Consider the following 27179-nt stretch of genomic DNA (forward strand, 5'->3'; position numbering starts at 1 on the left):
AAAGTACATAAGGAAAGTAATTCTGTTCAAGGAAAATAATCCTGCTCTCAGCTGCCCATGAATTTGGAAACTCACTCAAGCCAAGCTGCCCAGTTTGCAGCACTTGACACTGTGCTAGGCAGACCTGCACACTCTGTCCTGAAGATGTCACACCTGAATTTCACACAGCTGGCAAGGCAAAGTCCAAGTGTGAAAAGAAAGCTAAAAATATCAAAGCATGCACATGTGGTAAGGCAACAAACACAAATATCCAAACAATTTTCATATATCAAGTATTTTAGGTCACTCTGCTCCATAGGTACTAAAGAACAACAGACCAAAAAAAAAAAACACATTAGGCAGTTGGAGGAGGCAGGTGTTCCAGGAAAAATGAGGGTGCATTTCCCCACTCAGAAAATGGGGATGATATTTGGTTTACATGCACATGTGAGGATTAATGTTTTCAAACACTTCAAAGCATAACTTCACTCATGAGGCCTTATCAGAGACAATAACACATCAGTGAGGTTTCTACAAACAGAAGAAGGCTTTCCCTCTTCTTCTCACCCAGAGACCAAGGCTTAATCACAGATCCTGATCAGGGTTTCAGAACCCCAGATTTCACAGCAGGACTCACAAAATTAAAGACCTGCATTAGTTTACTTACAGCTGCTGCTTGAAATCAAAACAGAATAGAAAGAAATGTCACACAGTTCTAAAAACAAAACACCAATTATATTTTATGTTGGAATAAAAAAATATTCTTATTTCCACACAAAGCTAACAGGCTTATCACTAAACAAAATAATTATTGAATTCCTATTTAAAGATGACCTGAGACATCATTCAGTTGTATCACACCTAGAAATTAGAATAGCAAAACAGAAGCAAAATCATGAATGACTCCACACTTATAACCATAGCATAGCTATCTCTTCATAATCTTCAGGCACTTACTAATAAGAATTTTTGACAGTTTGATTATCGACATCTTTCCAAAATTAGTTCATACCTTGGACAAAACATTTCAAACCAAAATTTTAGAACCAAATTATCTGGTTCCAAAATGTTTAGACAATTGTCTGTTACAATAAAAAAATCCCTTGCAGTTTTCATTAAAATTTATTCACTGAACTTGCCTCCAGCAGCAAAACTAGTTCACCAAGGTGTTCTCCAGAACCTTTCTGTGTGATTTTTTCTTATTATGCAGCTTCATCAATAACACACAATAGCAATGGTACCAAAAAAACTGATCTCGTTTTAAAAATGAGCACAAAACCTGCCACAACAGAAGACATTCTAGAAGGAAAGGCACAAGAGCACCATCATTGGTCTGTCTCCAGGGAAGTGGTATGTCTGCCTATTCCTGCTGGAAGGCACAGGTTCTACACACCCCTACCTCTGATAAAATGCACCCTTCCCAGGGTTATTTGTTTTTCAGTTGTGCTCAGCTGCCCCAGTCAGAACCAGGCACACACACCATGCTGCACCAAACCATACACTACATTGTGGATGCTCAACAGAACTTTTAGGAAGCTTCTGTTAACAACAAAGCACATTAACAGAGGAGAACAGAGGAGCACAAGGTGACACAAAGATTGCATCTGAAGGGAGCCCATCTTAGTGGAAGTTAAAGCTAACTAGGACCTCAAGGCACAGTAAAGATGAGTGATGCTCAACATTTTGCTGAGAACTTATTTTGCTGCAGTGTTTCTTCTCCTTCCAGTGAAAAGAATCAGTATCACCAGGTGTCCTCCTGAAATAGGGCAGGGAACGACTGCTGGCATTTGCGTCACCAGGATCTGCTCACATTACTCGGTGACGAATCTCATTAACCAGCAGCACCTCAAGCAAAGAGTCTACAGCTCAGTTTGTTTGCATTTACCTTTAGCAACATGGCACACTTCATTAAATTTTGAAGCAGTGTTTATTAGAAGAGTAAAATGCATCAGCATCCACCGCCAGGCTTCTCAGCATATTTTCATGACGTCAATAGTCAGGTTTATTTAATCCAGTGAAAATATACATTGATTGAACATGGTCTCGGAGCATCTTCTGCAGCACTGAAAAATGGACTCAATAGGAATGGCATATTTTTATTGCTTTCCCTCAGAAATAGATTTGCCATCACCATAAAAAGCCTTTTCCAGTGGTGGGAAGGGCTGGCCACTACAGAGTTCCCTGCTTCTTAATGCCAGGTACCTTCTGGTCTGTTTTTCCTGCCCGGCAACGAATGCTGTTCTGTCAAAAGCTTTTCCACAGAATGAATCAAAAGTTACACTCAATTGTTATAACTCAATTTAAAATGTAATGCAGGACATGGGACTAACACTGGGGGTTTCTGTTGTGCTACTTCCTTACAAGCTGAGTTTTGTTAACAAGAGATTTCAGGGTATACTTCACCTGTGTAACCTCAACTTACAAAGCAGTTCAGGTTTTCCTTCCCTCTCTCAAAATTCATTAAAAAGTCTTACTTGAGCTGAGATGTTGTACACAAGTTCTCTGCCAAGAACAAATTTTTACAGCTTAGTTTTAAGCTCCTTTAAAAAAATCCAGAAATTTATAATGGAAACACTGACAGTGCCCATAATCACAAGTACAGAAACTTTATTGCAATAGGTAGTTCGCATTCCATCCAAAAAGAAAAGTTGGTCTCTCAATCAAATTCCACATGCATTCTGTAACAATGGCCAATTATGAGATCAGTAAAAACAGGTGCAAATAAAAAAATACTGGGGATTTAACCAGTGACTATGGCAGCATAAAGCCATCACCTTGGTCATTAAACTCTGATTGCGCAAGAGGCTTTTTTTTTTATAAAGTCTTGAATTACTTTATAACTCACTTCTCCTGGGCAAACTCTTCTCCTAGTGATCATCAAAGGCTAACTTGGCAAACCTTTGAATCATGCTTCCAAGTCCTAACAGCCTGGCCATTCCCAGATATTAGTAATACAGGATTTATATCCAGTTTTGTCAGTTATGCCTCCTGGTTCAGCCTGATGGAGCCCACCACTACACATGTGCAGCTCAGTCACACAACAGCCAGATATTCCCACTGACAGACTCTACCCTACAACTTATCCTGAGTGCCTCAGGAGACCTTCTGAGTGCCAGTAGGAAATGGATGGCTGCACACTGCAGCAAACTGCATCTCACAGGCTATGCAAAAGCAGTGATGAGCTTCCTACATGCCCAGAAGAGTTAGTTGTACTCCAAGCAGAAAGCATAAGGATTCACCATTAGCAATACATTCCTCTCCATATTCTGAACACACTTCCAAGTCTCTTAAACATGCAGCAAAGACTGAAACACAAAATGCAGAAATACAAGAAAAATTATGCACTTGGTTACATTAAAAAGGTACAAAGCCAAGGTGCTAATGGGCCACGTGGGGAAGCAGAACAGCAACAAGTTTTAAGCCCATTTAACACGTTTGCAAAATAAATCTGAGAATCACAAAATTCAGAAACACGGCTCAAAAACATGTGACTGTGAACTAGCCTTGACACCTGCTTATGTCATTAATAAAATATTTAATATATGAAAAACAGTGGGTTTTCAAAAGTGCCTTAACCAGCGCCGAAATGCGTTAGTCATCCAAGAAGAACTCTCACTTGAGCACTGGAAATTACAGAACAAGGAAATCAAACCTTCACAAGAAAGCCAGCTCAAATGCTAAATCTGGACTGTGCTTACCTGCAAACATTCATTACCAACAATGACAGATTGCTAATCCTTTTAACCAGAAAGGAAAAGACTATCCCTCCCCTGCAATACATTGTGTACAATTATTGGATCTGAGACAGGCAGCTACACTGGACTTTCAGTACCTTCATTAAACAAGCCCAGGAAATTCAAAGCTGCTTCATACAGATCAAATGAACTCAAAGCAATCTTCACTTCTTCAGTCTTTCCCTCTGGGTAAAAGTAAGTATGGGATGGCATTTAATAATCTTCCTTACCTAGAAGTTGTTATTTGAATAATACTTAGAAGTTAAACTGCAATACAGTAAATGTGTTAATGATAAATTGTTTAAGCAATTTGACAAAAGGAAAAAAGCACCCAGCAAAAAAGTCAGACTGTTCCAAGAAATTAGGAAAGGAAATTTATGTTCATTACAGCTATTTAAATATAAATTAAATAAGCTGATTCCATAACAACTTCTCCCATGTAACTTAAAAGGTCTTCAAAAGTATATTCTTGAAACTCCACAAGTGACAGCACTAAATCTCAGTTTCACTTCATCTCAGGGAAGTTTGGAAAGCAGCCTCTGGAAACAGTACTGCTGCTCTGCAACTCACCAATGAGTTTATGTTTATCTTGTTAAGAAAGAAAAAATTAGCCCTTTCATATACACATACTTTTAAGATAATAGGATTTTCTTCACAGCTTCAAGTTAGGCACTGAAGTACTTTGTTATGATTAGTTTTATCACATTGAATCCAAATGCTTTGGATTATTAACCAACTCTTCTGACAGGTCTCCAATAATGAAACACACCATACAGCTTACACTGACTCACCATTCATCTTAGCTGATAAAACAGGAAAGGAAGATGGCCAAAATCTCAGAGCCTACCCAGGGCAGTCCACAGCTTTAGGAACCCCCTTTCATTTGCTTTCTCACCAGCAAAAGCAGTTTATTTTTTGGCTTTAACATGTCAAACTTCACACTTGCCTGCTCCCATTCCACCCATCGATGGCACGTACCACATCTAAGACTATCAGTACCCAACGCACCTACATCGTCTTAAGAGCTAAGGACATGTGAAAAGCAAGTTAATGCCCTCTCAAGTAAAACATTAGGTCCACCACTTCCTTGTTGCTAAAAACCTCCTTAAATTCCCTTGTTTCGAAATACCTGTTGACCCTTGAAGCTAATTTGCTGGTTAAACATGTACCCTGCCACAACTGTGCCATAACACCATCAGGAAAACACTTCACACAACAGTTTGTCCTCAGGCTGCTGAGGATCCAAACTGAAATCCCACTGCTCCATTTGGGACCCAAGTTACCACTTCCACCTCCACAGTTTGGCCATGCTGGGCCCTGGCACTGAGGGATGGAGGACGTGCAGAGTCAAAATAAGTGAAGGAAGTCACAGAGGGATGGAGATTGGCAATGCGAAGGCTGAAACATGCACTCCCACCTCAGTCTACCCATCGTCACCCACAGGCTGTGGAATAAAGCACTTCATAAACCCTACTGCAATTCCACAGCACTGGGTGAAATCCAATGACACGAGGAAGTTGCATGTAAGCCACTGGGAGCAACTGCATTTCTTGTGATTGAGCAACTCTAACAAGCTGGGGAATACTTGCTCCATCCCTGCAACACCCCCCTCCAGACACCAGTTTTTACACTCCCTGATCCAAAGCAAATTCAGAGGGACACAAGGTACACAAAATCATCCGGTGATAAGCATTTGTTCACAGCGAAACAATTGAGCGGAAGGATTTGTCTCGTTAAACACACAAAAGGTTATCGAGGACCCACCAGTTCACACCACCTCTTCCAGCTCCAGGGAGGGACAGGATCCCACCCCACAACAATCACCTGTGCTGCCAGCCATCAGCAGACACGGCCAGGCACCTCCACCAAAGGCATCCTTCCCCTAAGGATTCACACATTCAAACCCTCCCAGAGAGGCTTCTGCAGAACAAAGGCTATTGGCAAACTTCACATCAAGTGCATGATCAAACCTGATTCCTTGTAAAATGCTAACAGCACTCCACCAAAATAAAACTAAGCAAGTTCTCAGTTCTTAACTAATAATTTTCCTTCTAATTTGACCACACTGTAAAGTTGCCTTTAAAACCTCCCACAAGTTATTTCATTGCACCTTGCAAAGTCCTTGGAGTATAATTAAAATCTTCTACCCAAGCTCTGGGTTTGAATGGGTTTCATAATTTCTTAACAGAATATTACTTGATTTGCCTAACACAATCCATACAGCCCCAATTTATCAAACCTTTAGTCTAGACTTCTTAAAAATAAAGCAAATACTTCATAAACTGGATGAAAACCAGTTTGACTTCTCACACTATTCAACTGTGTGCCTCTTGTTTTCTTCTCTCATCATGGCTTTATGAGCTGCTTCCCCCAAATTACACTGCAAATGACACTGAAGAAAGTTACAGATCTGTAATTGAAAGATGCAACTCAGACATTTAACAGCTTCAAAACTACCAACAGTATTCAACAATGAGCCAGGATCCATCAGCCCTAGAAGCACTGAGACCTGACCTAAAGAAAAACAGAAAGCTGCTATGGTGCTTTAGAGGTTAAGGTAAATTAATACATAGAACAGTCTCACTATAGAAACTTTCTCACCTGTATATTTGCAACAAGTCATATAAAATATATGGATATTGCAACTGAGGTACCATGAAACAAGTATGCTGCAATCCTCCCAGTACAAAAAGCAGTCTTTGTTTAATGGTAAAACACTGGATTTTTAGTACTGCAAGTTAGTACAGCATACGAGCTCAAAAACTTGCAAGCTTCAGTTCATCTAATTATGCATTGTTTAGGAATTTAAACCACTATTGTTTTCTTGGAGCAGTCACAAATTGCCACACAAACACCAGTGTACTCTTGACCTCCACAGGGAGTGGCTCATTCCCATCTGACATGCCAACAAACCGCTCAGGATGAAGTTTCCCCATCACTGGCCTAACACGTTCATCTCTCATATCAACACTGTCACGTGCATTTGTATGATTTACTACATCCTAAAGGTATCCACCTCTAATGAACATTAACTTTTCCAAAGTAACCTCCAAAAGTTTAAATATCTTCTAAAGACTACGACTATTTCCTTCTCTTCTCTTCCTCCCATAGCCATGTGCAAGTACATGTGTTAAAATTCCACCCTGCAGTCACCAGCTGCAATCTCGTAAGAGAAAATTCTTCAGGTAAGTCCCTCAACAGGTACAACAGGATGAAATGAAACATTTCAACACACAGCATTTTACTTTAATTTGAGAAAAATCACAGAGTGGACTTAACAAACTTTGTCCATAGAACATTGACTTCAAAACAAACCTCTGAGCTCAGTTTTCTGCCCCAAACAAGCTTTACTGTAGACCTGCACTCACCTCTCTAATCTTGTAACACAAAAGGTTGACTAACCTCAGCTTTAACTATAGTGTTAACACAAGCATAAATATCCTGCAATGTGTAATGCTGTAAGGTACGATTTAAACATTCCTCAGCAAAAATTTAAAAAATAATTTCTGTCTATATTAGTTTTGAATTATGAATGATGCATGAACAGCTCACTCATTTATTTTGTATTTATTTCTGCACAGCGAGAATATCAGAGCAACGGTGCTTGGAAAAAATCTGACAATTTTGGGGTAGAACTTTTTTCACAGCCATGGATGAAAAACAATTAATGCTTGGGAGAGTGTATTTTTATTGTGAAGAAAATGTTATGTATTCCCAGTAAAGAAATAAAGCAACTTCCTCTGGCATATCTTAGGGAAGAGCAGCGATTTTGCTAACATATTACTTTTCATTTCAGAGATGAGGGGACGCAACACAGACAGGACAATACTTACCCCAATGCTGTTCTGACTAACTCTGAAAAAAAGACCTGAAAAAATTTAAGAGGTGGCAGCAACTAATAAAGAAACACCTATGGCAAATTTTAAATATAATGTTGATGCTTTTTTTCATAATTTGTTTTTTAGTCATGTAACCCTATAATGTACAGTACATCCAGCTGTACATTCAGCTGGAAAAACATTTTACACTAGAAATAGTCAACAGAGTTGACCATAGAGCATTTCCTGGGGTGTCTTGCTAGCCAGGACATAGGAACCATGCTACACCCTCCTCCCATCTGCAAAGGGGAAGAGGTTTTTTCTTTAATAGAGTCAAGGACACAGAGCTGCTTATTAGAGGCAAGTACTTCCTCTCATCCTGGTCCCTCTCCTCACCCAAGCAACATGGACCAACCTGTGCAACCAGCTACTTCTATGCAAGAATTTTAGACTGAGGCACAGTGCAGAACATGGCACTGGGGCCAGGAGGAGGGGTAGGAGGGAGCACAGCCAGCCTGCTGAGAAGCAGAGGTGTTGAGGCAAGTCATGAAGACAAAAGGATCCGGATGTCAAGTATCCCAAGGAAGAGTATTTGACAAATACTTAGTGCTTTCTAAAGTAATCAACCCTAAGCTGGTGAAATCACAGCGTTTAATCAGAGGCTGATGTGCCAGTGTTGGGAGCTGTATTTCCTAATACCTCAAAGCCCTGCACAAAGAGTTATGTCTATTTTGCTGTCTGTCATTTTGTACGACGCCCTTCCCTCAAGCACCGGTCCTCAGAACGCATTAGACATTGTTAGAGGAGATTAATTTAACTGCAGATTATTTTTTGATTATTTTTTCCTTTCTTTCACAAAGCACTTAACAGAAATCAGTGCTTGGGAACTGAAGCTGTGAAGCATAGTCTATCCGTTTATTTGTGATCATAGCAACTAATTGCTCAAAGAGGAGCCTCGGGCCCCAGGACCATTCCCACGTCCCTGAAGCTGGCTGCTGCAATGAAGTGCCACTCATCCCCAAAAAAACAGTGTTGTTAAAGTGCTTGAGTGGCTTTGCAGGTCCAGAGGGCAGACAGCTGGATAACTGACCACTGGATAATGCTGACTCCTTCAATGGCAAAAAGACAATGGCGGGAAAAATAAAAAAATCAATTCTGACATGTGGTAGTGCTTTTTTGTTAGCAAAAAGTTTGTCCAAGGTCTCAATCAGCTCATAGGAAATTCCTGTGTAGCTGGAGACACTGCCCTGACAAGGCCAGCCTTCCCCTCCCAGTTCTTCCTTGATTTGACAGCCACAGCTGCCACCACACCTAGTCTTTGGACTCCGTTATATCTCAGCACTGATAGGAGTCACCCCATGGGAAAGTAGGATAGTGGGACTGATGTCAGGTACTATGAAGAGCATTTTCCTTTTCAGCTTCAAAAATTTTGAACCTTACAGGAGCCACCCGCTCCTATGCTATTTTTTGAGTTCCTACAAATGAATTTTAACAATGCATATCCTGCCAGGAAACGTTACCATGCATTAGTGATAAACCATTAGATAAAAAGGTAAATTAAGTTTCCAAGACACGAATCTCAGCTGATACACATATTACATCCACAGCTTAACAATTGTGCAGAGAAGAAAAGGAAGAAAGCATTTTTAGAGAAAGTTTCAGGAATGGGGGGGGACAGAAGAAAGAGTAGATAAAGTAATGCCATCCTGTCAAAATACTGCTCAGACTATGCATGAAGCACAGCTATGAAATTAAACCAGATTAAACTAATGGCCATCCACTAACCTTGGGTATGTCCACATGGTACAACACAGACCTGAAGAGCAGCTCAGGCACCACATGTCTTGCCAACACAGCACTCTCTCATGGCACCAGCTCCCTGCTCAGCTGGATAAATAAACTAGAGCCAGACAAGCATTCATTCTCCTTCAGTGGTGATGCTGCACAGCTCTGCAGTCCAGGAGGCAGCAGCTCTGCTCCCAGCCAGGTGACACAGCCAGGCACAGTCACCAGAAAGGAGCGCTGGGACATTCCCCCTGGATGCTGCTCTAATATGAAGATAGTGCAAGGAAGCTGCCTCTCTAATACCAGCAAGGCAGCTGTACATTTAAGGGCCACCTGCAAGACACAGGCTGAGGGGAAAAGCATTGCAAAGCTTTGCAGCTGCCAGACTGCTCTGCCCAGAGCACGAGCCTAAAGGTCAGGGCAAGAAAGAGACTCTTGAAATGGGCAGAGAGCTGTTCCCAAGGCAGTCGAGCTGTGCAGGACATGGGTCCCACAGGATTGTCAGACACAGCTGGGCTATGCCCAGATCTGTTGTTCACAGACCCTTTAGAAAGGATGTTTGTCAAGGGATAAGCTCTCAGACTTGCACCAAAGGGAGAAGAGCTACAAGTCCAAACCTAAGCCAGACCAGCACAGCAGTTGTAATTACTGCAAGAGGCTACAGCTGCAAACCTGATCTTAACAGAAGAAAAAAAACAACCTAACCAATCTGACATCAAAAGGAGTGATAAAACCCGGCGGAAATTTACTTTACTGCAAAAAAATTCAAGGAGGGCACAGAGGTGAGCGACCTAGCTACCGTCCTTGAGACTTTTACCAGAACTCCCCACGCCCTGAACAGTCATTAGGTCAGGAAGAAAGAAAAGCTGCTGAAATATTCCTTCCACTTCACACAAGTCCTTTGGACTTTCCCCAGACAGCACCAACCTGGCAAACATTACACCATGAGGGATTGAAAGAGATCACAAGAGAGATGCCAGTTTCTATAGAGCTTGCCAGCAAAAGTAGCCAATGTTCATTCCAACAAACAAGCCAAAAGCAAGGAGACTGAGGAGAAAAGGACGTCCTGGCAGCTAATTAGTGAAAGCATAACAGTCAGAACTTCCAAGCACCAACAAGAACTAAGCAGGATATACAACTTTATGCAGGATTATTTTCACACAGAACAGAGAACGTGTCTGGGGAATTCTTCACCAGTCACTTTTTGCGACCAAAATACACAAGCACTAATTAGATCATGCCAAGGCTTCATTTTCACACTTCCAAAGCTGCTCAATTAAAAGTATGTGTTTTGGCACTGCTCTCTGTTTCAAAACAATTTAGACAAAGCTAAAAACAAAGAAATGCTTCAACCCCAGGAGGTGACACAGCTGAAGATGGATGAATCAATAGCATACTGGAAACCTAAAAGGCTCATAAGCAACACAGACAGACCTACTTTCATGAAGCAGATATTGCCTGATATGACAGAACACAGAAAACAAAAATAAACCAACAATTAAAAAGAAATAAAAATAGTGAGAAAGTAAGGAAATTGCTTTTTTCAGCAAAGTTGGTAGATCAGCTCTGCCTTGCAGTATTTTCTTAGATCATTACCAACATTTTTAAAGAGCCTCCAGGTAGTTAAGGCTAGGGTAAAAACTGGAAAGGGCAGGTAGAACCAGGGACCTTCAAAAACCCACACCAGATGTCTTACCAGCGAGCACATGCTGGGGAATGATGTCATGTCCACAGCTAATGAAGCTGTGAGGAATTTGTGGGAAAAGATAATCAGGAGGAATTTTAATTTCCCTTTCAGTGTTCTGAGTGGCACTTTTTAAATAGGAAACTTGATTCACAGTATCAGTTGCAATTCTTCAAGATACTACAGAAACAGAGACTGTCACAGCTACAGGTTCCAGGACATTGATTTGTATATTGAAGGATAATCCCAAATAGCAAGCAAGAAAGACTTCCTGTGTTAGCAGTGTTAAGAAAACTGCTATTGATGCACATAAATCACTGACCACCTTGCACTGCATGATAGTGCACCAAGACCAGACTCATTCCCAGTTCTTGTGATGTGCACAGCAGTTAGGACATAAGCTTCAGAAATCTGGGGAGAAGGGATCCCCCTCAAAGCAAGTAACATCACAAAGCCAGGCCAGGAGAAAGTGGGAGGCCAGGAGATCTCCTCAACCTGGCTGCACTTCGCCTCATCTGGAGGATGACACAGGAACAGTGTCTGGGAGAAGGCAAAACTGTTCCAGCTCTCTGAAGGAGCAGCATGCTGACTCAAAACCTGCCTATTAGGCTGCAGATACCTTTATCTAAGATGGTTACAAATTACCAACAACAAATCTAATGCATCCCATCCCTGATGACAAATATCCTTCTTATCTCTGAGAACCACGTGGTTACAAATGAGGTTCCACATCCTACCCCAAAGAACCTGTTGTAGAAAAATCCCTGTCACTCCTCCAGCAGCTGCAATTCTTCATTTACATAAATCACCCCTATTTTAGATTCCTTGTCCCTCTGATTTATGGCCTTAAGAAAAATAAACATGAGTTAAGGAAACAAGGGAAAAGAGTTAATGAGCCAAACTCAGTAGTTTTGACCACATGTAAATATTGCAAGCCAACTGCTGTTTCTCTGACAGCCAATAACAAGAGCAAACATGCAAATAGATATGTAGAAGTTTTCCTATTCCTAAGAACTTAGGGATACAGTCCAAAACCACATCACCTCAGGACTTAAAGATCATCAGGTTTTTAGTGTCACAGCAGCTCATTTCACCAGCTATCAAGCTAAATTAGGAATATAGTCTACTTTAAAAAAACAGAGTATGACATTCACTGTACCAAGTTTAGGCCAGATGAAACTTTTAGTATCAGTACAGTTGATTTAAATTTATTCCTAATTATGCAGATCAGAAAGAAACCCAGACTACAGAAAATCTGGATAGTATCTCAAGAAAGCATTTATAAAAAGTTAAGTGAGTTTAATGTGCATGACTTTCTAAAAACCAATCCCATCACAACAGGTATCCTGACTCTTATAAGGTGCAGACTCCAAACAGTCATGTGATATCACCAAATAAGTCTCCAAACTGGCAAAAAACAAACAGTTCTAAGAAATACTAATTCCACAGGAACCAAGAACTAAGAAAAGTCCAAAATGATAGTGGTTATATAAGAGATTGGATTAAGAATAATCTACTGTGATGTGTGCATATTTACAGAAGACTTGGAAGAACAAAGTTTAAAACAATCACTTGAAGAAAAGTTAGTTGTTAAAGGAAACAATTTGCTGTACTAGATTATATTTATGTGACCAAGAAAAAAGTAGTGAGCAGGAGCAGACACCAGGTATTAAATGCTGGCTTGACTCCTCTTCTAAAGTAAGATCAGATGCTCCAAGAGCATTTCCCTCAATGCAAGATGAAGCTCTTTGAGCAACACACACTGAAATTTAGCAGTATCTCACACAGCCTAAACTCACTCCCATCTGCTATTATTACACTGGGGATGTAACAACTGACCACATGTCATGAATGATTATTTAATGTTTAATTGTTCACCTAAGAGAAACGTTTTTATCTTATTCTGTGCCTGTGCAGCCAAACCACAGCTGCAACGTGACTCTGTCTGCACTGGTAGGACAGGATGCAGACAGTCAGTAAAAAGAAGTTTGTCTTCCTACCTAACCAAACAATTTGCCTTTTAATATCACTCTTTCTCAGCACAGAATGAGGAAGAATAAAAAGAATATTAGACTCTTCAAAACCTCCGCCCTGTACCTTTCTTGTGATTTTATTATTCAGAATCCTGGTTTTGGCTTTACCATCTGAGAGAGAGGCAGGAAAGGCCCTTCTCAGGAAGGCAAGGTTGCTTGCAACATCCAAAAGGCTGATGTTTCTGCCTCCTTGTTTTGCACATGCAGGGGGAACAAGGGCTGAATGCAGCACTGGGTCATGGCAATCTCACAGAATCCAGATCATTACAGTAATTATATCATTATATACCATAAAGAGCATGCCAGTGCTTGCTATTAAAACTGGCTGTGTTAAGATGTCAGTTGATTCACTTCAAGTGATATTTGATTAACAAAATGTCATAATGACATCTGTGAGAAAGCAAATGCAATGCCACATGTCTCAGTGAGCAGCACCTCCTATTCTCTCAGCTTTTCTGCCACCAATCTACTGCATTGCTGCTCCAAACCCAGTGAGTTTGCAGCTCAGCAAAGCCTGGGAAGAGCCATGCCAGCTCACAGCAAAGGCCCAGCAGTGTGGAACAACATGTGGCCGTCCAAAGAATGGCACAATTAGAAAGTTAGCATGTAATTAAGCTTTTCCAGATTCCACCAATTTGTGGTTTGGGGATTTGCCAAGATGGGGAGGGATATGCACACACTTGTGTGTGACCATCAACTTACAGCCCTCACTGTAAAGCCTACAGCAAAACAAATTAAAAAACCAAAACAACTGCCCTTCCTCCCTGAGGGCATCCATCAACCTTTCAGATTTGCTAGAGCTCTGCTTTTCTGGACATCTTCCTAGCTGGCTTCTTAGGCTTCCCGCTTGACTCCTGAATATCATGAATTACACTTGAATGCTTTTTGTGTGCCAGAACACTTACTATTTCAATAATGACTTCTCCAGAACTTTTTTTTATTATTATGAATGTAATGTTTCCAAACAACATTCTTGATTGTTAGACTCAAACAGCCTTGCTGTGATAACCCTCTAAGAACCTCATCTCCTCCTGAGTTACTGTTATCTTTACATTAGCTGCAAGATTTTGAGAAGAAACTGAGTCTCAGAAGAATTTGGTTGAAATGAATTATTATTCAGCAGGGCAAATCCAAAGCTAGCATCCCCTCTGGACAATTAATGCTTCATAGGTTTTCACCAACAGTGGGAGGCAGTGACTTGCCAGGATACGTAGCTCTGTTCAAACTATACGTGGTGATATTTGTGATGACTGCTTAAATCAAATTGTTCCTTCTTCACATTTGTTTGTAATTATGCCAATAGTAGTCACAGCTGGGAAAAGTGAATTGTACTTCATGTCTTCTGTACAGAAAGTGTTTAAATATTTATCTGTGATGTATGGCTCAGAAGAGGGAGCTTGAAGATCTCCTGCTGCACTGCATTGCATCTGACAGCTCAGTGTTGAACAGAACAAGTGCTTTCATGAGCTATGAAGCATTACTATTTCTATCATTGTTGGACACTTTATGACTAAAATGTTGGACCCATTATCCTATTATCCAGCAACACACACTGTACATAATGAACAGCTCTATATCCTTGGCCTTAGAGACCTTCTGTCAAGATCAAAGGAACTGGAAACTGTGCAAAGAAATACTGCAAACTGATAAGGAAATTATTCATAAAACAACAACAACAGAGGCACTGATTTGCACTAATTTCTGAGAAACTGTAGGTTAATCAGGAATTATTTTATCTGCATATACAGTATATTTATGCAAAACTGGAGACCCCACTGGCATATTGTAGCAAGCAACAGGGAGTTAGACCCCAAAATTCTTTTTTGTAAGTTTTGGGCATCGCCAAGGCCTTGTCTGGGTACTATTTTCAGACTAAGACTAAAATTTCAGCTGTAGCGTGCAATACACGAGACGGTTGTCATGAAAAACATTCCACGTTATAAACTACTACTCTAAAAGCACCAGGGATTGGGCCAGGAATCCAAGCCCCAAGTGATATCAAATGACTTATTATGCTATTTCCTTCCACAAAAGAAATTACATCTTGCAAGAAAAACCAAAACAGATACCTGAAATTAAACAAATTCTGTCTGGCAATTAAGCAGGCGGCAAAAGAGCAAAAAGAGGCTGTAAGGAAAAAACAGGTTAAGTTTATCCTCTATAGTGACACATTGCTTCCCTCCTTAATGAGCCTACAAAATATTGCTGTAATCATAATATCAACATTTTCTTTGACTTCAGTAATTATACACAGTATAATTGAAGCTTCTGAAATTGATGTATGCACAACTCCATAAAATATCCTAAGAACCCAGGGGTAGAAGTTAAAGCAGTAAAAACCAGTCAAGAAATAAAGCACCATTTTTCTTCTTTATCAGAGTAATTAACAAGGACTGAGGCAAATCCTGTCACTGACTATCTTTTATTGTGATGTTCTTCCAGGAGATAAAGTCACAGACTCAGGGAAACCCTACAGCTTGAAGTCAGGAGACAGTCTTGCAAACTGCAGCGATACTCTGACTTCATTCGCTAAGAGTAGGTTAAGTACCTGGAAAAACAGCCTAAGTCAAATACCTTGCTTTGCAAAAGCTAAATATTTGAAAGTTACCATAGCACCTCAATATTCCCAAGATGTAACACAAGAGGACAGGAGAGGAACTTCTGAAAGGCGGCCTCCAAATGCGGTGACCGCAACGCAGACCGCTCAAGCCTGGCAGGAAGCTGATGGCCACCTCCTCCAGGAGAGCAAGATAACAAGTTCCAGGGACAAAAAGTCTCTCCGTCAAGTCTGTGGTGCCACACTGAAATTGTTGGCCCTTGATCAGAACTAATAGTAAGCAGAGAATTATGAACTGACAAACTGATCATTGCTGAACAGTGCGCAGCTCTCAGAGTGGATGTGTGAACAAACAGAGCTTTAAGAGCAGACAGAAAAAGCACAGGGAGGACAGGACCACAGTAGCTCATCCAAGCAATTGATGCACATGCTGGGAAGGACACAATGTTGAGAAATTCAAGCCTGATAAATTTCCCACCACTGAGCCAAGAAGTAGAAGGCTGGAGAGAGAAAATATTGCTGTCTCTCTCAAGAAGATATTACATAAATTATAACCACACATCCAGAGTATTTCACCATCCCCTTACATTTCACTGTGGCATTTATACTTGTGTGTAGGGTATCACCATTACTGCTCAGTGGGACACTGAAGTCCCTAAAGAAAATGTTCTCCAACTGGTGTCTCTTCCCTCACAGGCACTTCACCTGCAATGAACAACTCACCAGGGACAGGGCAGCTCCTAATTTTCTCAGCAATTCAAGCAAACACAGGTTTTTCTGTCCAAAATCCAGAGCTTGTTACCAGTCACAGGTTTTCCCTTTTCCTCCCATTTACACATATAAATTGAACTGAGGTGCCAGCTAAGTCCTGCCTTTACTGGAACACAGCAATACACTGTGACTGCAGCAGGAGAAGGTGCATGAAACCACCTGCTCTAGCAACAGGAAGATCTTCCCTCAGAGCATCCAGAGGCCATCCAGGGTGTTGGAGACCCAGAAGACACAGACTGAACACACTGCTGAAATAACAGCCTTATCTTGTGCAGGAAGCTGGTACAGCAGCAAAAAACCCAGCTCAGTTCTCAGTGGAGCACTGGGTAAAGTATTGGGAATAGAGAACCATAAAAATAATCAGCACACACATCTCAATCCTAACAAACCAATATGTACAGAGCCTGTAAAGCCTCCTCTGAGAGCATCAGTTATACCATATATCTGATTTACATTTTTCAGAGAAACAACTGAAGCTCTTCAGCTTGTTACAAAGGCCCAATGGGAAGGAGAAAACCCTCAATACACCTAAGTGGCAGCTTTGCAGCAGCATGAGACTAAACAAATGGAAAAACCTAAAATAGCTTCTGACAGTTTATCATTAATCAGTATGAATTACTTGGCAGAAGGCAGTATCTTTCAGTGCAATTTATGGCACCTTTCCCAAAGAACTAATACAAACATGAGCACATAGCAAGAGATTTGGGGAGCAGGGGAAAAGGAATGTCATCGCTGATTGAGTTGTTGATGGCAAGAAACAAAAAATGAGACTACACAGGGCAGCACCTGTGTGGCTGAAAAACATGACTGGCATGTTCCAGCTACTTCATTTGGCAAGGGTAAATTCACCACAGAAGAATCATAATCATATTACAAAACACTGAAGTCTTTTGAATAGCTTCCTTGCAGTCAGATACCACTTCTCTAACAGTTCTATTTATTCATGCATTTTGCCAGAACAGAGATAACATTCTGAATGCTTCCTCTTGTATTCATAAAAGATCATTACTATTGAACATATGAAGGTATGAGAATAGAAAAGAGAGGGAGAGGCATTATCTTTGTTTAGAAATGGATATAAATGGAAAACTGCAGACAAAGCTTCCAGCTCAGGCAATCTCCATCAAGCCTACGAAGAAGCCCTTGTGCTGGCAGGTCCTAGCAAAGGATCCAAGCATCCAAACTATTCCATTTTTCCATCTATATGAAATGGTTTAATACAAAAGATAATTTGCCTATATGGAATTGATGACTAAAACACATAGTTATCAACATAGTTTTAATGAACTTGAAGTCTTGAACAGCTATCGAAGAAATTTTGCTTTGACCCTCAAAACTAGTTCTCAGAGATTACTGAGATAGCAACAGACCTCTTTCTTTTATTTGTATATGGATATAACTGTAATACCTTAGAAACCACTTATGATTGCCTTTTGTATTAGGTTTAGTTTTGTACTTAGGTGTGTCAATAAACACTCAGGTAATTCACTTATTTTATGCATACTTACTTAAAAGGAAGAGACAAATTCTAATATGTCTCAAACCATCATTTCAATTGTTATTAGATTTAACAGTACAGGTAGATGGTTCAGCAAATGACCAGACTTGGCAAGAAGTCTTGCATTTGCAAGTCTAAAGTCACATAACTTCAAGCAAAGACAGGCAGAGAAGGTAGCTACACTAAGTAAAAGCACCAGGCCAAAGTAGTTCAGACCAGGCCCCATTCTGCTGGAAATATCCTTTTGTCCAAAAGATCTATGACAGTCTCTAAACTCTTTAGAAGAGTTCAAAAACCATGTTTGGAAAACAATTTGTGGTGATTCTGTTATGCTTACATGTAAAAAGCCATGATAAAATTGCTAACTGTAGCTTCATCTCCCATCAACTTGAGAAAGGGAGCAAAAACTGCCCTGGCATAGTAGTGTTTAAAGATAAACCTGCAAACAAGATAAAATTATCCAGATATTTGAAAGGACAAAGTTTGATTGGGGAATGAAGTTTTAGCAGCGGGGAAAAAAAATCCCAGACAGTGATCTTACTGAAATCCTCAGACATGAAAATGAAAGCAATTGTCCCATATTTGTATTGCTTCAGTCATTTCACACATGCTTCATTCATATTAAGAAGGGTATTACCGCAAAATCTGGAGCTGTGACAAGATAAGCTTTTCATGGACTGAGGAACCAAAAATTAGAAAGAATTAATCATAACTAAAGCTTTGTGAACAACACTTGTCAAATACATAAGCAATTGCAAACACCTACACAGTGCTATCCAAAACACCACAGCATGAAGACAGCCAAATAGCAAATACCAAAAGTCACCTCTGACAAATGTGCTTGGAATCAGCCTCATCATCAGACTTTCCCATACAGTGATAATGAAGGCCATTCCATGCAAAGGATGAGGTGTCAACGCCTCAGGTTATCACTTCTTCCAAACATTGTAATGGATAAAGTATTTTAATCAACAGCAGCATAAACTCAATTTAGCTAATGTGATTTGTAGGAAATTCTCTGTTCTCTGTCTCAGGCCTTACAAGTTTAGTCATGAAAATTGTAATAAACTCTTTCTATCAAATCACAGCAAAAATATACTGAACTGACCTTCCACTGATCTCTGGGAAGCAGCTTCACCACCACGATGTCACTGTTCAGGGCTCTGTTGCGAGCAACCACTCCGTCAATAAAGATATCACGGCTCCCATCCTGGTCAAAGAGGAAGAAGAGTAAGTGCCAGACCAAAACATATGAAATCATGGTTGTTATGAGGTTTAAAACACTGTCATCAAGAAAGACACACACTCTGGTAAGGCAAACATCCTGCACTTGTGTACAGGAACAAAACAGATTCACCATATGCCCTTTAACATAGAGGATCTTCTAGCAAATGAGCACCTTTGTATGGATGTGCCAGTACAGTAGTTCCACACTATGTACACAAGACAGAGCCAAGCCCTCAAGATGTGCTTTCTCAGTTTCTCTACACAGTTACTCCTGGGAACAGGTAGAGAATTTTCTGCTGTCACAGCTCTTGACAAATTAATTTCCCACCTCAAACATTCAAAGCCAGCACTGAGAACAGACAAGTGTTCAGAACTGTTCACAAGGCAATCTCTGCAAAGTGCTCCATGCAGAGCTCCTGCTGCTCTCCTGGTGAGCTGGGAAAACAGGGACATGCAGCTCCTGGATCAGCAGGGCACTCTGTGAAGGTGGTCTGGATTGTGGTTAGGGATGCAATCTCTTCTTTTTCAAATCAGTTAATACCATATATTCTGCATTTGGTACGATTTATGTTAGAAGGTATCCCAAATAATGACAACCACAGATGCCAATTGCAAGCCAGGAGATCTTTTACTGTAACAGACATGTCAGGACACCTTCTCTGAATATTCTGGATTAGCATCCTTGCACTGCACAAGAACCTCTACTAATTGCACACATCATGATTATCCACCCCAGACATGTTCGGCATTTGGTTACTCTAGATTTAGTTTGGGAGATTTTCTTCATGGGGTGAACAAAGTTTCCTGAAGATGCCAAAACAGAGATTTTTGTTTTTAAAAGACTCCGAGTTTTGTCTTTTTTTTTTTCTTTTGATAATTATTGACCGTGCTCTTGCTGCTTTCATTTCTGCTTGCCCATAATTCAGTATACAAAAAATTCCATGTGTCTGTTTACAGTGCAATGAACATGTCAAGCAATGTGAGCATTTGGTATCAATATGACCAGTTTAAACAGTTTTTCTGAGGAGAGTTATCTTTGCATGGTTTTGAGGTACAAAAAAGGAGGTTGAGTTTCTTCAGATTAGTACTTCATTGTCTTTCAAAGAAAAAAACAGCCTCACAAGATTTAAAGTTTTAATCGCAACTTCAGCTATTTCTCAGACACTCCTGAGTTTCATATGCATGAATAAATCCAATCAGAACTACCAGCATGCTCAGTGTCCAAGAAAAACTTCTTTTATAACCTGAAAACATGAAGCCCAAATATCACATAAGTATCTTACTCTGCTTAGATACCAAAACAATAAAAGGAAGAATCCTGCCATGATGTGAAACTAAGGCTGTCCTCCAAGAGACCAAATTACTCTTAGAAAGAAAAGCAGCAGCAGCAGCAGCTCAACAGCTGTGTGAAAGCTGCCTCCCATGACAAGATGCAGAAAAATTGCAAAGCCTCTTGGACCAACATAATTCAAATTGGAAACCATTCTCTTCAAAAAGCCAGATTTTTTACACATGGTCTTATTCCTTATTTCTCCCCACCCTTTCCCTTCAGCTCTAACTCTTTACCGAAATCCATCATATACATAAAAATGAAATGTTCAAAGTCACTTTCTAAGGCAAATTCTTGGTTTGGGTTAGGGTTTTTTTTTGGTCTGTATCTGTAGCTGCTCTGTGCTTCAGGACACAGGCTGGCACTCACAATAATTTGCTCTACACTTTTTCTCCTCTTTTCATGTGTCCGTGAAAATACAAGACATTTTCTTCCAGTCCCTGTAAAGGTGCCTAATGTATCACACCATCTGGTTAAAGCTTCATCTCCACACTCTGCAAGAGTCTTGCCTTTAACTGCACCCACACCCTCTCTTTACAAACAATACATGTATATATACATATACACAAATCTAGATATGCCTGTGTACACCTATTTTACAGCAGTTAATTTCAACATCTGCAACAAAGCTGTAATCAGAAAATTGCCATCAGTTTTGGCTTTCCTTCCAAAAAGAAACACCTTTATATCTCGAGCTCCAGGCTCTCAACTATTGGGTGAACTTACGCACTTCCAAGAAAATTTGTGCACTTTTTCCTCTGCACAGCTGACACTTCAGATTACTAATGCAATTAAAATAGCACTGAATGACAACAGAACACAATCACTTGCAAAGTCTCAGCTGTCCCTGGGGTGCATCTACTCTAACAGCCACAATGGCCTCAAGACTTCCCAGCCCCCTCCAGGGAGCACAGGGCTTTCTCTCTGCAAATATCTCCAGCGGTACTCCCTATCCTCCTCACAAGAGATCTGCAGTACTTCCATCTGCTCTGGAAGTGTCTCCCACAAGCACAGCACAGCTCCAGCCACTGTCACTCATGCTCAGCAGCACCATCCTTCACGCTGACACCTCAAACCACACCACCCTGCACAGGGAACACATGAGATGCGAGGCAGAGATTTCAATTCTTGGAGTGTGTTCTCTGGGTAGCTTCAAGAAAAAAGCCCTGGGCCTTCCCCTCAACAATTCATGCAACAATGAGATGAGCAGACAGAGCACATGTGCAGCAAGAAACATGCAGGGACTTCTGGTGTCAGAAGGTGAACAGCTGTTGCATTGAACTCCATGAAGGCATGGCCAAGTCATAGCTGAAGTGAAAAGAGTATAATGCCCTCATCAACAGCAGAAAATAAAGGGTGATTTTTCACAGCTGCAGCTCTTGCAGCATCTGGCAATGATGGGAAGTGCTGCAGAACACCAAGGCTGCAACCCCCCCATTATGGTAAATCATGTTATACAAAGGATAAGCTTCCCAAAGCATCTGCCTTAAAGGACTGTGCCTACCTAAACCAGAGTCATCTTCACCCAGGTGTTGATGCTACTGGTTCTGGTATTCATCTCCACAAAGGGCAGAATAGTAGAAAGATAGTAGAGAAAACCACCTCTGCTAGCCCTCCTTAATGTATGCATTCCTGCACACAGAACAGGCACAAGGCAACAGCTGGACACCAGAGGGGCGATTAGGGGTAAAACCTCACATCCAAATTACTCATGAGAGTAGCTGAGCTTCTCTTTTAACCTTGCATTTTGTAAATGCAGAGAATATATTTAACAGCTTACACTTACCACACCTACAAGGACACCTGGCAGAGGAAGGATCAAAGTTCCTTTCACTTACACACTTCCTTCCTGATGTAGCAGACAGCTGCTCTGTACTTCTTCCTCTAGTTAATGCTAGTGTACTCTCTGCAGCCCCAAACTTTCCCCATGCCTGTAATGCCAACCTTCTCTACCAAAGCTCCAAAACATCGCCCCAAATCAACAACATAAACTAAACAACACCATGAATTTCAAGGCTTTCCCAAGCCCCAAAACAATAGCACTGTCAGTAGTAGGGAGAACAACATAATCAGCGTTTGTCTCACTGTCTCAGGGCAGGCTCTGCCTTCTCATCCCCACACCAGCAAAACATTTCAATATAAAACTCTCTCATTAACAGCAACACTTTGAGCAAGTCAGTTCCAGATAAAAAGCATTGGCTGTGCCAGCTGTGAGGTCACCTTCCCAACTGGAAGGCCCTGAAATTGCAAGAGTCCTTTTCTGTCAAAACAAGGAAAGAAGAGAGAAGAGGTGCAAGGCAGTCCCATGTGGCAGAAGCACATCCCAAGCCAAGCAAGATCCAGCCCGTGCCAAAGCGGGCACATGAAAAGGAATCACGCATATTATTTCTGGAATGACTTTTCAAATTAGCTCATGCAGCAGATCGAAAATGGAGAGCATATTTGTTTAGGGAAGATTAACTTAAATCAGTGGAAAATCTATAAAACCTCTGCAGCCATAAACCAAGGGTTTCTGATTACACTATCTGGTGGTCCTCAAACCTGACTTCAGCTGGCCTCTGTGGGACCCTGCAGTATCCCCAACTTCAGCACAAGCAAAGCATTTCTTTGAGGTATGAGAAAGTGGGATTCGGTTGGGAATATCTGGTATAAAAGAAAATCCAGAATGTGTTCATTTATTCCAACTCATTCACCTCTGAGTGACCTTCTGTGCACAGCATAACTCCTATCTTAATGCACCTTTACTTATGAACTTTAAAGCATTATAAAATTACACTTACTGGAGATGGAATGAAGGCTTCATGGTACTTCTTGGGATTTATTCTCAAGGGTCCCTTAAAAAAAAAGGAAAGAAGGAGAAAGATTATGCCAGAATCTTATTAATTTTATTTAACACCAGTTAAATTAGAGAGCTGTGGGTAATAGATCTGCAGTGAAACATGAGAGATACATCTAAATTTCCATTATACATTTCAAGTCTTGACAACTTAGCATCCAAGCAATTTCAAGCCAAAAGGCAGTTTCATGATAGGCTTAAGCTGATCTATTGCAGTCTGTCATCAAAGAGATGTTGAATCATTAGTTGTTGCTGCTACTGGGTGAACTGAGGATCCAAGCTCTCCTGTTCCTTTCACACATTTTCTGCTGAGCATCCACCAGCTTCGTTAACAACTGGATAATAGAAACAATTTGGCTTGCTCTGTTTTGGAAAAGGAGAATGTTGGGTTTGCTTATTTTGGAGGATGCAAGGAAAGAGGAAAAGAAAAGCTGAGCTTGCATGGCAGCAGGTATCATTCTTATGGGGCTCTGGCTGCTTAGGCTGTTCCTGCAAACAGACAGCAGCAGTAGCTGTGATAATAAAGTACATTTCCAAAAAAGAATTTAAAGGATTTTCCAAAAATAAACATTTAAAGTCTACAGGATTAAATTCTGTTTAAACATACTTAAAGGCAAGCTATCTTAAATACATTTGAAAATTCCATGGTCTATCTATTTCTGCATTGTTATCTGCCAACTTAAAGGCCAAGTCACCTGCAACAAATTCATATCAACCTTCCAAAGTAAACCAACCAGTTTTGCTGCTTGCACTCATGTCCATCCAAGAGAAAGGCAGAGCCAACCAAAGCCTTATAGGCTACACATGTGCATCCCAAAAGTATCCTGGAAATTGGGATTCAGGTGACTGCAGCTCAAACTGACAGCATTTGAATCTTATGGGAATACAACTTAGCTATCTGCCTTCCAACAGGCTTCTGCTCCGGGAAGTAACTTTAGAAATTTCTCCACTTGTGTATTTGAAGTAATTTTAGCCAATTTATTATATGAACAGATTCCATCTGTTTGCACTTCTGTGTTAAGCAATCATAGGAGCATCTCACAGGAATTGCTTCATTAAAGCTTTACTGCAGCAAATAATTTTTTATGTATTCTGAGAAACACTCAGACAATAAGGAAATCGAGCTGATTACATGTGAAAGTTTTGCTGCCTTGAAGAACTCACAGATTTACAAAGATTTTCCATTGCACTTATTTGCTAAAGTTTACCAGCAAATACAGAATACCAGATTACCAGCAGCATGTATTCCATACTCTTTAGATACTATTTGAGTACTTTGCTGCACTAATTTTATGTCTCACATAACTTGTACTAACAAGGACACTTGCCCCCATGGCAGGCATAACCCAGGACAACAGCATGGAAACAAAGATGACCCACTGAGAGAAACCCTGGGGTATTTTATCCTTAAGCAAAGTGAGAGCTGACTTGCTGTCATCAGTTTCTATTAGCAGGTACCCACTGATGCAAAACTCTCAAAGGTTGTCCCTCATTTATTTCCCAGAATAAGTCATCAGAAGCTGCTACAGAGAAAGGAAAAACTGGAGAGGGATTGCTGCTCTGTTTGACAATAAGTCAATTCCTCTATGTGGCTCTACCTACCAGCACTAAGCAGATATGGGGATATCCTGTTTTCCTCTGCACAGTCCCCTTCAATAGTGTGGGACAGCTGTCAATCAGTCAGGTGTAAATGCCAATCATGTACATGAAAAATCAGGGTTTGTGTCCATGGCCCAGAAGGCACCAGAGCAGCAATGTGACCATGGATGCCCAGCTCCAGCAAACACACAGAGGAGCACAGTGTTACCACATTTACGGTGCAGCCTGTTTATCTGCATTTTATATGCACTACCTAATTATGATCAGCATTAGAATTCTTACGTCAAGTAATATTAAAAAAATTCAGCTCTTCCTTTAAGCAAGAAACTCACAAAATTTATCTTAGAAAGCAGATGGGCCCTATTATCTGTGCCCATGAAAATCCTATTTACAATGTTGTACATTTCACGCTGTGATATCATATCTGGAACCAGTCACTCTCCCCATCTGCAATGAACAACTGTTCTCATATGTGTATTAGGGGGTGAGGATCTGGCTGCAGAGTCTCATGATGTCACACTAATGTTGTATTATTTTACAATAGCTTGCAAATAATAGCTGCTATATTTATCAGTGTTTTTCTGTCATTAGGGCTTTTGTTATGAAAGGGAAGAACAAGGTCTGCAGGAAGGTTTCTAAAACATTTTCTGATGATTCAAGGCAGCTTCACAAGCTCTTGCCAATAAAGTTTCTAACCTTACTGAACTTTCCCAGTGAAACATAAAAGGGTCACGATTTCTCAAGCTGCTTTGCTAAATGCAGGGCAGGCAGTACTCAGACTAAACTTGAAGCATCCTAAACCAAGCAGTTTATAACAACTATTTTAACACATGTGCCTATGTTCATTTGTATGTACAAAACACCAAAAAGAGGTCAGGGTTCACAACTATCTGATTGCCACCAAGGCTTCCTTAAAAAAAAAAACAATTCATGAAAACCTGGGAAACCCCAGCTTTCACATCCACAAAAGCACAGCTTTCCAAGGAAAAACACCCTTTTCACAACAAAGCAGGCTCTGCATCTCTGTTCGCTCCACCTGACCCCAGCAGCCCTGCAGGGAGGGTGTGGGAGACGCTGGAGGCGTGGAGCAGACATGAGTTCCTGGCTGATGCTTCAGAGGATGATTGGAGTCCTTTGGGTCCATGCTCCTCCATACACAGCCTGATTTCATCTGTTGTGTATAACCACCAGTGTGTGCTCACGGCAGGATGCAGGAGTTGTTCAATCTTGTTTGCCTTCAGGCTGCCCGGTGTGATTCCAACCAACCTGACACCCCTGGGATTTGCTCCCTGCAGTCTGAAGGGCAGGGAAGGGGGAATTCTGTGCACTCATAAACACCTGAGCTCAGATCCCTTTTTTTGCAAATGACACTTCCGGACACGTCACACGACAAAATGAATCCAGGAACCTGCAGGTCACACTTCTGCTACTCATCAAACATGACTTATGTCAGCTACAGCACCAGAAGCCATTAAGATCACTGTTACTGACACACGTCAGCACCCATAAAGACAACCTTTCACTTTTCCTGATCTAGGGCTGCCTAATCATGGCACTTGTGTCATCTGAGCAATCTTCAGGTCTGTCAGGAGTTTCTGTGGGTTGGACTTTCAGGAACACTTCATTGCACAGCTGCCTTGCCAAGGTCCAAGAATCTCAGTGTTATGGTAGGCTCTTTTCTCCCTGACAGAGCACTCAAATTCTCATCCAAATATTTCCAGGATGCTCCAGGAGACAGCCCATGTTCAGAGAGTCATGCTGCTTGGGAGTACTCCAGTTTCCTCAGGACCATCAGATTCAGACCAATAGGTTTGTCTTCCCATTCCATGGGCTCCTGTGGAGCCTTTTTGCAGATCACCATGCTAGAACATAATGCCCTCCTTTTGGGGATTAACACAACAGACACATGTTCATTCTGTCTCGTGCCATTGTAGCAAAAACCACCGAATACTCCTCCATTCACTAAATGGAGGATTTGCTCTCAGGATCTGACCTATCCTGGTTGAGACTGCAGTGATGAATGGTCTTGATGAAATCATAAGGATGAATGAACTGAAGATGAGAAATACTGAGCTGGAAAGCCCATGATCTAACACTCAGCTCTGAATTATTAAATCTAGCTTCTACAGTCTCCATTGTTTCCCTGAGATGTGGAACTGGATGAAAGAAAAATAGACAGAGCCTAAGAAAGCACATATGACTCTTCCAGTTACGCAGCACATGACCTGGAGTAGACACACACATTTACAAGAATTAGGGATTCTTTTGCCAGGGATCATGCAATCACAGGTCCGTGGGGACTCAGCATTTCAGTGGGATTCTCAGGTA

The 27179-nt window shown here is 41.0% G+C and overlaps 1 protein-coding gene across 2 annotated transcripts in view; it reads right to left on the reverse strand.

The window, feature by feature from the left end:
- DIS3L2 (DIS3 like 3'-5' exoribonuclease 2) overlaps positions 1–27179 on the reverse strand; it is a 180244-nt gene that overhangs the window by 132303 nt on the left and 20762 nt on the right. For both annotated transcript variants that reach the window (XM_058031532.1, XM_058031534.1), the window contains 2 exons: positions 23197–23250; positions 18968–19069 (listed from right to left, as the gene is read on the reverse strand). In XM_058031532.1, the coding sequence (XP_057887515.1) occupies positions 18968–19069; positions 23197–23250 (156 nt within the window). The remainder of the gene's footprint in view (positions 1–18967; positions 19070–23196; positions 23251–27179) is intronic.

Source organism: Melospiza georgiana, chromosome 10, assembly GCF_028018845.1.
Source record: "Melospiza georgiana isolate bMelGeo1 chromosome 10, bMelGeo1.pri, whole genome shotgun sequence".
NCBI classification, from domain to species: Eukaryota; Metazoa; Chordata; class Aves; order Passeriformes; family Passerellidae; genus Melospiza; species Melospiza georgiana.